Source organism: Salvia miltiorrhiza, chromosome 1 (genome assembly GCF_028751815.1).
Source record: "Salvia miltiorrhiza cultivar Shanhuang (shh) chromosome 1, IMPLAD_Smil_shh, whole genome shotgun sequence".
Taxonomy (NCBI): Eukaryota; Viridiplantae; Streptophyta; class Magnoliopsida; order Lamiales; family Lamiaceae; genus Salvia; species Salvia miltiorrhiza.
In genome coordinates this window covers 33,172,091-33,184,535 of record NC_080387.1, presented here as the reverse complement: position 1 = coordinate 33,184,535, position 12,445 = coordinate 33,172,091, and the positions used below count along the sequence as shown (strand labels likewise).

At 34.9% G+C, this 12,445-nt stretch overlaps 1 protein-coding gene and 1 long non-coding RNA gene across 2 annotated transcripts; both read right to left on the bottom strand.

Annotated features, from left to right (window-relative positions):
* Nucleotides 1–6,262: 6,262 nt before the first annotated feature.
* Nucleotides 6,263–8,786, bottom strand: LOC131021022 (uncharacterized). The gene is made up of 3 exons (XR_009100827.1): nucleotides 8,684–8,786; nucleotides 8,535–8,598; nucleotides 6,263–6,565 (listed from the first exon to the last, which is right to left on the bottom strand). It is a non-coding gene; the product is annotated as an uncharacterized LOC131021022 (long non-coding RNA).
* A 1,763-nt stretch (nucleotides 8,787–10,549) lies between these two features.
* Nucleotides 10,550–12,057, bottom strand: LOC131006630 (uncharacterized). The gene is made up of 3 exons (XM_057933804.1): nucleotides 12,036–12,057; nucleotides 11,200–11,555; nucleotides 10,550–11,122 (listed from the first exon to the last, which is right to left on the bottom strand). Exons 1-3 carry the CDS (start codon nucleotides 12,055–12,057, stop codon nucleotides 10,550–10,552), a joined length of 951 nt encoding a protein of 316 aa, XP_057789787.1.
* Nucleotides 12,058–12,445: the final 388 nt, after the last annotated feature.

The following is a 12,445-nucleotide window of genomic DNA, read 5'->3' as shown; positions in this document are numbered from 1 at the left end:
GTAGTCCCTGTGAAGTTTTGGTTTTCTATCTAGATTTTAGTTACTACTTGATTCTGACTAGGAAAGCTGCATAAATCATAATGCATTATCTTGAACAATCAGCATTAATGATTTGACTCGTTATACAATTGTTATAAGTTGATGCAGCCTCAGGCAGATAATACTACTACACTACTAGAAAAATGACATGTTATGACACTTAAAAATATCATCAGAAATATATTTTTATGACACTTTAACTATAATGGCACTTAGTGCAGGTGTCATATTAGGAAATGTAACAATAGGTTAAGGTGTTAATAGGCAAAAGGAAAATTAAAAAACCATATATACATACATACACGGTCGGAAAATATATATATATATAACAGAAAACACAATTTTGAGTTAATGCACTAAAACCATGCATTCGGTCAACATCACTAATTCTTGTAAAAAAATGCATCGAAAGTGATGAGTGTGTAAGAGTGTGTAAGAAGTGTCATATGATTACATTTGATGTTGACCCAATTAGGGATAATTTAGTCCTTTAGGGCATGGAAAGCTTTGTAAGATAAGGGTGGGCATTTTTCGAAAATGTGATGAGGAATGGGGCAATTTAAATTTCCACTCTAAAAGAAATGTGTGGTGTGAGAAATTAATTACAATAATAATGGGGCATAGTATAATAAAACTAGTATCGCTATCCCGTGCGATGCACAGGAATTATTATAGTTACATAAAATAGTAAAAAAAATAATTAACATTAAATTATATACCATATATAATTAATTATGAGCAATTCATTTATAAATTGTAAACTATAAAATTTAAGTAGTTAAATCATTCACTTGTGTTTCATCAAGCAAGACAATGTGTTCGATGGACCGTAAATAATATTTTTATATCGTATTCTATAATAAAAGATCAAATGCGAAAAGAATAAAAGGGAGAATAAAGAAAATAATTTTGTAGTTTAAAACTTCAAAATGTTATAAATATTTAATTTTAAATTTACTTTTATATATATATATATATATATATATATATATATATATATATATATCAAATTAAAGATTATGATAATTTGATATGTAAGTTGAATATTTAACCATTAGTCAAATTACATTGTAATTGAAAAAAAAAAAAAAAGAGGAAAAAAGAAAAAAAAATGTAGGATTGAGAGTGACTTGTGAAAGAAAAATAGGCATTTTGGAGTAGCAAAAATTATTTTTTAAAAAAACTAACACTAAAAAGCATCCGTTAAATTTGTCCTTTTATTATATAGATATAGATATATATAAATTGATGTCATATTTTTTTCTATGGATAAAAGATCTTAAAAATAAAAAAATAAAGTTAATTAAATAAAAGCAAAATATAAAAAATACAAAAAATAAAATAAACTAAAACGTAAAAGATAATATCCATAACTAATAAGAGTGATAAAAAAAATTATTTTGAGTCTTTTGACTTTAATTTTATAACATTTTTATTTAAAACCTATCTTTGACATATATATATATATATATATATATATATAGGGTATGGATCCATGGAGAATCCCTTAAGTATAAAGAATAAAGAATAGATCTACACCCTAGAATTACAGCCATCGGACGGTTACTAAAATTTAGGATCTAAATTCAAAAACAAACTAAATATATTTAGAATTTGGTTTGATAGTTACGGAAGGACAATTAGGTAACCTCATTAAAATGAAAACAGCATCCCCTAATTTCACTCCACATTCGCAGCCTACCATTCTCTCTAAAAAAGCACAATAGCTAAAGATTCTCTTTCATGTTACCTTTGAATATTCCTTTGAATTATTCTTGCGATTGATTTTGGAGATAATATTAATCAACCTAATTAATCAAGCATGCCTACTTAATATATTCACACACACACACACATATATTATTATTAAGAATTTTTTATTCAGAAAATTTGTATTTTTATTCGACATCTTATAGTGACATGTTCACTATAACGTACATAGCTATATTGTATTCGTTGTATTAGTTAATTTATTCAGTTTCTTGTTTTATTTATTCAATTAATAACAAAGTGGTATTTGATGAATTTTCAATATTATTCACTATAATTTTAGTGAATAATACAATTAGCTTATGTGTTATTCAGTATATATTGTAGTTTATTTGTTAAATTTATATATTTATTCAGTATAATTTATAATTGTATTGGCAAAATTTATTACAAATCATTTTGCACATAACAAAAATATATATTATTATCAGGATATGATTTCATTTTATAATATTAGTCTTACTAAATGGATCTGTATTAACATATGACATTTATAAACTGAAAAAACTTTGAATGTTTGAGAATAAAGTGAAAAATATACTACTAAATATGTTACAAAATCTGAAATACAAACTCTGCTGAATGTACATTTAACTGATCTGAATAATTTAACATATTGTTACAAAATGTGAAAAATATACTGAATATGTTACAAAATATGAAATACAGACTCTGCTGAATGAACCTTTAACTGATCTGAATAATTTAACATATTGTATTTATAAACTGAATAAAATTATTTATAAACTGAATAAACTTTCAATGTTTGAGAATAAAGTTAAAAGGGTTAAGTATCAGATAGGCCCCTCACATAGAGGCCCTTTTCACGTTGGGCTCCCTATAGTTGAAGTTGGGCCAACTAAACCCCTATAGTCCAAAAAATTGAATAATTGGGCCCTTAGCCCTAACTGCTGATAAACGCCGTCCGTACGGAATCATCCACAGCATCGAGTGGTTGTTGATTCTGAAATCAGTCCAACAGGACTTCAACGCGCGGCGGAGTCTCCACGCCACTTCCGCCGTTCTTCCGGAGGGCGCGCTGGAGGTCGACCTGATAACGCACCGCCTGAAGAAGGCCGCGCCGCCACAACCGTTTTACAGGGCCTCGAGGTAGAAGACGAGGGCCCGAGGGTTCCTCGAGATGGAGAGCTCCGCCACCACGATCTTCCAGTGCTCCTTCCGCGACGACGACGAGGCGGCGGACTCCGACGACTTCGGGCTCCTCTTGAGCGCGAGAGAGGCTAGAATCGACTTGAAAATGCCGTTGGGGCTGGCCATTGAAAGCCTGCCGCCATTATTGCTCTCCAACGGAACAACCGAGAACCTCTCCCTATTGCTAGGCCTGCACTTATTGCACGACATGCCGCTCGCCTCCTCCTTTTCCTACCGCTTCTTCGCCGTCTTGCTGCTCCGCCGGCTCTTCTCGGAATTCAGCAGCGTCGGAAAGTGTGTGTAATCGATGTCTCTCTTCTCCGTGTAGTCGCTCGCCGGAGTTGCTCTGAAACTCATCCTCCCCTGAGAGAATTCCTCCTCCTCGTTCCCCTCTTCTATCTGCCAAAACAAAATCAAAAAATCGATTCCCCTGTTTTCGGCGGAGGAAACCACCGCTCCGCCCAAATTAAAAATACAAATAAAAATAAGACGGACGACGTTTATCAGCCGTTAGGGCTAGGGGCCCAATTATTCAATTTTTTGGACTATAGGGGTTTAGTTGGCCCAACTTCGACTATAGGGAGCCCAACGTGAAAAGGGCCTCTATGTGAGGGGCCTATCTGATACTTAACCCAAGTTAAAAATATACTGAACATGTTACAAAATATAAAATACAGACTCTGCTGAATGAACCTTTAACTGATCTGAATAATTTAACATATTGTATTTATAAACCGAATAAACTTTCAAGTTGTGCGAATAATGTGAACAATCTACTGAATATGTTTCAAAACGTGAAATAAACTAAAATAATAATATAATTTATAAAAAAATGATCAAACTAAATCTTTCGAATGAATATTATAAAATTATGAGTATTCTAGTAATGAAATCTGATTATTGATATGATGGAGAATTGTGAAAAAAAAATATATCATAAATAACGTAAATATATTTGGACTAGGAAGAGGGATGGTGTGATATTTTAATTTTTTTTATGTATATTTTGTTCTTTAAGTTCCAAATTTTCTAAACCAATTATTATATGATATCTCTATTGTTGTTAGCCTTTCATATTTAATTATACAGTTGATGAATTTAAAATAGTAGATTAATTTATTTATTTTTATACTACACACCCAATTTTGTCATATTATTAAAGACGTGAGTCTCTTTTTATATAGTGTTCTTAGATTTTGGCAAATTTGATTGTAAATTACTTTTGATAATAGGATATCACCGATTGAATTTAAAGAAGATCAACATTTTAATAATGAAAAGCAATTTGGAAAATAAAAAATGGAAATAATGGGTTACAGTAATGATGCATTGACTAATTTCTAGGAATACTCTTTAATTCAAATTTCAAAAGTGAAGTAGTTTAATGAAAAAAATATTATATTGTGAAAATCATAAACATATCTTTCAAATGTCATAATCAATTTCTGTCGAATAAAACCAAAAATAAATAAATAAACACAATAACAAACCAAATAAAATTTCATCAAAAAAAAGAAAAAAAACCAACCAAATAAAATAAATGAAAACGAGAAAACAGAAACAAACACTACAACTAGTTAAACACATACAATAAAATCATTAAAAAAAAATCGAAACATACAACAAGTTCAAGAAAAATCAATAAATATATCAAAAACAGAAAAAAAATTAAAATATATATATAATTCGAAAAAAAGGACGAATGATTAAGAAATAAATACTATACAAAAGTAATGATGGATATCTTCATAATTAAATCCAAAAAACAATGAGATTCGGTCAACCTAAAATTACGAGAGATAGTTAATTAAAAATAAAACAAAATTACACAAATGGCCTTAATGAAAAAAACGGATGACATTAAAAGGAATTGATATTGACCGTAAGATCTAATAAATCTGATGGATCACATTCATTCTTTATTCTCCCAACATTTGCATTTCTTTTTTGATCCATTCCCTATATATATATATATATATATATATATATCAAATTAAAGCTCTTATCATGATCTATAATTTGATACTCCCTCCGTCCGCCAAGATTATGTAAAATTGCTTGGGCACGGGATTTAATAAAATTGGTGATGATTTTGATGTAGTGGAGAAAAGGTCCCACCACTTTATGAGATGTGTGGTTGAGATTGAATTTTGAGTGAGTTTTTTTGTAAATAAAGAGTGTTAGTATGGATAAAATATTAAAGAGGATGGTGGGACCATTGCCATAAAAGGAAAGTGGCATAATCTTGGCGGACGCCAAATATAGTAATTTTTACATAATCTTGGCGGACGGAGGGAGTACTTTATTTTAAATATTTTATCATGAGTTAAATTATACAATTTTTAGAAAGTAGAGAAAAGATTAAAAAAAATAAAGAAATAGAAAAATAGTAAAAAAAAGTGTAGTGGAAAGAAAAAGGAATGGAACGAAAATATGCTTGCTAAAAAATAGGAAATTTGTTTTTTAAAATTTGACGGGAAAAAATAGCCGTTAAACTGCCTTTGTATATATTATATAGATGGTGGTGAATCACTGAACCAATGATCAAACAAGTTGGGGGATATTCATTTCTAAGTGTTTCTTGGCAATTGATACAACCACATATCAAATCTTTTTTCATGTAAAGTTGCAGGTTACAAGAAATAGAGCAGAAAAATATCTTCTTTTTTTTCGTAAAAGAAATAAGACAAAAAATAAAAGAAGTGGAATGGGGCGCAAGGACACCCTTTTAATTAGGTTGGTATTCTCGAGGGTGTTTGGCTGAGCTTATAAGCTCCTCAAAACAGCTTATAAGCTGTTTAAGAGCTTATAAGCTCCTTCAAAGTGTTTGGCAAAATAAGCTCTTCAACAGCTTATAAACTCCAAAAATAAGCTCCCCAAAAAATAAGTTTCTTTACCCCAACTTATTTTTTTATAATCTCATATGCAACAATCTTTTTACAAATATTTTTCAACTATAGTTTATTATTTCGATCATATATCATTTAAGTTTATTTTTCTTCGATTTTCTCTCTCTAAAAAAATATTTTCTCTCTCTAGCAAAAAAATTTTCTCTCTAGCTTATAAGCTCAATTATCCAAACACTTTGACAACTTATAAGCTCTTAAAAATTACATCTTATAAGCTCTTGAAACATCTTATAAGCTCCAAGAGCTTATAAGCTCTTGAAAATAAGCTTAGCCAAACACCCTCGAAATGTGGTCTGAAATGTGATTGAATGTGATTATTTGTTGTCGTAGATTAGTAGGATTTTATATTTTTATGTCACACCCCAATTCTTGAATGAATAAATACATCGAGGTGCAACTAAATCATGAAAATAACACAAGGAAAAATCCTTGTTGAAACCGAATAGAAGGTAACAAGTCGGGCTAGGCCCCTTTGGATCACAAGTTTTGTTTCATGCTTCTGATAACCAGTATTCATTAGCATAAAACTAGGAGTTAAGTGTTTAGGCTCAATCAGAGATGTCATTCTAAATTTGATATGAAAGTCTTAAGTTGAGAAAACAAAAGACAAGATATTATTTACTGCTACAGCGGAAGTCTTAAAAGGAAGTTGAACCCTAGCCTCAACTCAGTCCCGTCAGCACCAGTCAGCCAACCTGAAAATATTTGAAAGTAATTTTGGGTTAAGTACTAATGTACTCAGTGGGCATGCATTTTCTGAAACATTTCATATTTTCGTAAAGACAGTTTATCCAATCATAAATGACATAACTTAGAAGGTTTTAAAATTGAAAGAACTTCTAAACATGTTAAAATAATTTTTTTCATTTGTGCGCACATGTCACACTCCCTTTTCATTACTCGTTGTGATCCCGGACCTTTTAGCCACCGACGGATCCATTTCTCCCATTGCACTTGCCCTGAGGACGTAACTCAGACAAGTTGAATTGACCTCGGGACGCTACCCAGGCAGGCCTTACATGATACATGCTCCGGAACACATCCCGTCGAGCAACCTTATAACGCCTCTAGCCAGTGCCCGATGGAGATCAACCCACCAGGTCAACTAGCATGTGTACACGATTCTCAGACAACATATTAGGTCATAAGAGACCTCAATTGATTAACTTTGCGAGCCTTAAACAGAGCAGAGTGCACATAAACATTTTATTGGATAAACAGTTTGCATTTCATTGAAACATTTAGAGCTTAATAACTCAATCATACTTTATACATTTGGAAAGTAAGCCCACCTGATTAGGCAAAGCCTGAAGATCATAAACATGGAAACCTGTCTTGGGAAAGCAACACTAATTCCCTTGGTCCACAAAGCCTACAAGAAATCTATTATCTTAATAGGTATCCTGAATCTAATCTTAGGTCATAGTGAAGTGCTTAACATTCTATGATTCATCACGCCGGGTTTTAGAAGATCGAAAACAAATTCTTGAGCTAAGGACACCAACAATATCCTTACTTGATTTTTCTTTAATAATTGGAATTATAAATAAAACCAATTAAATCATAAATGCTTTTATTGCAAAACGCAAATGCAATACATGTCATGCTTTAAACATATGATAAGTAATAACTTAAAATGTGCACATAATAATAATATAATATTATTATGCAAATTATTCATTAAATAAATTAATTAAACTGATTAATAGTCCAATTAATTAAAATATGGCAGCCCAAAAAGAAGTAATTAAGGGGGCCCTAAATTAATAAAAATCGCAGTCCACGCATAAAGTAATAAGGCCCAAAGACTTTAATAAAATCAGCCCAGTGGCCAAAGCCCAACACCCCCAAAACCCCCAAACCCTTCTTCCCCATTTTCTCTTCAAACCCAAGCGCGCACACACAAAATCTGCTCCTCCCGATTCCCCCGCTTGACTCTCTCGCTCTCTCTCTCCACACACATACTCAACTGCAGCAGCAGCCGCCGGCGAAGCGACGGCCGCCGTTGCACAACTTCTTCTCCTTCGCTCGTCTCTCGTCTAGCCCGCTCGGAACGACGGCAGAGCCGCCGAGCCCTAAGCTCCCATTCCGTTCTCTTCCCTCTGAAATCCGACAACGACAACCACTGGCGATGTCTCCGCCCCTCATCTCTCTTCTCCTCTAGTTCCGGCCGCCGCCGCTCGTATTTCGAGCAGCAACGCCGCCGCCCTGCAATCCCTAGGTTTCCCCTTCCTCAACTCCGGCGACTCAGGGCAGCAACGACGAGGCCGCCGCCGCCGCCGCCTGAACTCCCTCGGTTTCCGGCCGAACAGCAATAGCCGCCGACTGCTGCCCTCTCTACCACTTCTCACCAAACTCGACACTTACAGCAGCACAACCCACACAACATAGCTCAAGATTCAAGTTCGAAGCATGCTTGTTTATCAATATCTGTCTCATAGCTTATGTTCTAAATGTAAAATTAGTCCATAAAAATCATGCTTGAATATATAACAAGGTAAGGTTCATATATTTATTCAGTTTCTTGTTTCTTTGTAAACACATGTGTATGAATGAAATGGGTCATCATGGATTTGAAGTCTGTGAAGGTTTGATGTGCTACAATTGCAGTGTTATAACTGAATGAGCAAGTATAAAATAGATAGAGAGATTCAAAGATGAAACCTCTGGTTTGAGTTGCTGAAATCTGAGTTTTGTGGCAGCTTGATCCATTCGTAATATGGTTGAGCTATAAGAAATTTCAGATATTGTATCTTTAACATTTGCAAGAGGACTCAAGAGGGAGATGGAGGGAGTTTAGAGCAGAAGCTTACCTCTGCACTTGGATTTCTTTGGATTTGTTGGAACTAGAGAGTAACTTGAGGGAGAAATGAGATTGATCGAAAATGCCTAAGTGGGGGGGGGAAGAGATGGGTCCTTTATTGAAGTGAAATGACTTTGTAGAGGTATGGTTAAAGTTAAGGTTGATGTTAAGGGCCTGTTCGACTTTTGTGTTAAGGGCATATTGTGTGCTTAACAACCTATTACATTAGGTTTGATAATTAACTAAGATCCAGTTATAAGCCCGCAGTTGACGTCTCAGCCCGGCCTTGTTCACTGTTATAATGCGGAAATGGGTGCAGGGGTGACCCCTAGTTCCAGTTGCGAACTGCTACAGTGGTCTAATTAAATACCCGTTCCACAAGTTTAAGTAAACACACCAAACACAAAATCTAGATACACACGGCCCAATAAAGCTTAAATTTAAGTTGGGCCTTTCAATGCTGCCAAAACATGACCAAGTTTTCAAACAGCCCCTAAGTGTTGGATGAAAGAGCATGTAGGTAGTAGGAGGATGTAGTTGGTGGCTGTAGGAGATGAAAAACATAGATCAACGCCCCACTTTCGATCTCACCCATTTTCCCAACATGCACATGCGAGAAAAACAATAAAACCACGAATCTTATGAATTTACAGACAGATCGGAGCGAGAAACAGATTTATCGGTCCAGATTCACTTGGGTATTCGAAACAACGGATCAATCGGGGCATGCGCACGCAAATCCGCTCGCGATTGTAGATCTGCATGCGCAGGTGGTCGAAACTCACGCCTTAACTCATATTTCCCACAGTCAGCGCCAGCTGAGAAAGTATTTTATCAACACCTAATCTAAACCACAAATTTTACCTAGTGTTTGATCGTGAGAGACGAGAGAAAAGTTTAATCGCTTGAGAGTCGAAGAAAATTGCTGTAGTATTAAGAGAGAGAGCGTGTGTTTACAAGATACAGATGCATGGGTATTTATAGATTACATGTTAGGGGTAAAATAGTAATTTCATCTCTAAAAGCATGCTCCCCGCGTGGTCAAGGGCATAATAGTAACATTGCCCGTAGGCGGGCGATTCCTCTGCTCTGGCGCATGGACAAATCATTCTTCTGTCTTTAATGATTTCTTTGACGAGGCTCATTTCTCTGGCGAAGGCCATTCTTCTGGTGAGATCTGTTCCTCTGGCGGGGTCCATTCCTCTGCTCCACGTATATTACTCCTCATCAGAAAGCAGTTCTAAAATCTCACCTAGAACTCATTGTTCTAAAATCTCACCTAGAACTCATTCTCAAACTCTCTCTAGCAGCTAACTTTTCTCTCTTTTTGCTCAATGAATAACAACCAAAATCAATGAGGAATTTACACTTATATATACTCTGAAGATTACACTTGAAAATACAATCAAAAACTGCTTCTAACACTATCTTGTAATCGCAACTAAATCAGCTCCAAAATTGATGCAAATGACCATTGTTAAAACAGAAAATTGAAGACAATTTATATTCCAGACGCTTCAGATATCTATATTGCATAATAACCCCTCAGTGAATATTGCATGCATGGCCAAAACTCTAACATGGCAGATCCGATAGCAAGAGCAAAGAGACTAGAAACAGCACGCCAACTGCCCGATACAATACCCATCATAGAAATATCAATTTCATATAAAGCATCTATAAATCATATGGCATAATATCATGTAATAATCCCCATAAAAAATGGTCACTAATCATAAACAATAATGACTAAACTTAAGTTTCCAATGTAAGTTCAACTATTCGAATAAGGTAGATCAATTCAAACATAAAAGCAACATAAAAGCAACTTAAACCTACAAGACAATGGCATCGCGGAAAAATACTTCCACCGTGTCTACTTCAACTTCTCCTCAATGAGGTAGTGAACGTAATCCATCTTTTTTTCAACCGATAGACTACTAAACAAATCTAGGCGCTCGGTTTCTTTTACAAGTAAATCAGCAACCTCGAACTTCTCCCTTTTGGACAAGCCATTGATTAATCCAAGTTGAGCAAAGACGTCTTTCCTCGCCTTGGAAACATCAAAATCATAGCCCATTCTGCCTGCAATTGTGTCAAGTCTACCGTTCGTACTATGACTGATCTCGATCATCGCCTCGAACATCCTATCGGCCCCGCCACCATTCTTTCTTTTCTTGCTCGGTACACGTACTCCAGCTTCGGGTTTGTGTGTTTGGCTAACACTGTCATCAATATGTCCGCTTTCATTAAGATCATCTAGCGAAAAATTGCAATCACCCTTGACTTCTACAGTTTGGGTGAGATCGATATTGTGATACGTTTGGCGTGCTGCCTCCATTAGATCTTCCGCGACATCTCCGGTGGCCTTATCCTTTCCGAAAATCTCACTCCATTGTTCCAAGTAGGGCCAACTTTTTTTTCTCATAGTACGTGCATTGTTATCTTTCTACGATAGAATTAGTGCATTAGACAAATTCGGTACACACCAAAAAGTAAAAAACCAAAACATAAACATCTTCTGACCTTCATAATATGTTCCCATTGCTCATTAGTGCAATCGATCATGTGCTTGCCATCCAAGTTGAAGCCGACGCCAGTAACCTCCAACATGCCACATAACGAGTTGTAATTCTTCTTCCACGTCGTTGTTTTTGAATTTATGTGTGGCATAGCTTTCAAATCGGTCTGTGGAAAATCTTTTTTCATTGCCTCCTCTAATTTATTCAAGTAACCCGCACGAAATCCATTGTCGGATTTCCAACCTTGCACAACTAACTCTTTCAACACCACCAAAAGAACCTCCTCCTCTCTACTCGACCAACTACGACGTGTTTGGTCGGTCTTATTTATCCGACCACCGCGGACGACGCCACTGGTACCTGTTTTGCATTATGATTATTGGACAATACAAAGTATAGAGCATCAGAGTGTATATATGAACATATTAGACAATCACACGTTATATATATATATACTTTATATTTTTTTATCAATCTGCACTCTCTCTGCAGCAGCAAGCTCTTTAGCCCTCATATCGTCATGAGTTTTTGGAACGCTTAATTGCCTTTCTCCAGCTGGTTGTTTGAAAGGAGGTGAAATTTTTATAGATTTTTAACATGAAATAAGAGCATATATAGAGCATCATAGTGTAACGTATATGAGTATATAGACAATCCAACACGATTTCTCACATTAATATATCGCATACAGACTACTTTATTCGAAACCAGAAGTTCTACGAAAGCACGAGCGAATTATTTGCAAATTTGTTTACGTTTTATAGCAATAAATTCAACAGCACTAAGGATGGATGCATCACGTTTTATAGCAACAAATTCAATGAAGTATTGGACACTCACCTTGCGTTTGGGCGGAGCTCATGTTGTAGCGCTTTCGATTCCTCGCGCGGTAAGCAAATAATGGACAGTCACATAACTAAACCCTATTCTCTGCGTGATTTATGAGTCCAAAATTTTCATAGCAATGTGAGTTATATGCGTGGGATGTTTCCCACGTTTGTAATGGTAATTTGTGAATTATGTGAGGGCAAATTTGTACTTAGTGGCCCACGATTCATTAATCTGCACTATCTTCCATATCTTAATTTAGGTTATCAAAATAGATTTAAGTTTATCTCTTTTAATCTTTTTAAATAAATCAAATTTAAACTATATAGGCTAATCCCATATGGAGCAGCAAACACGCCCTTAGGACCGAGGATATGCATTAGTATTGTTGAATGCAAATGACTCAGTGACACTTTATTAAT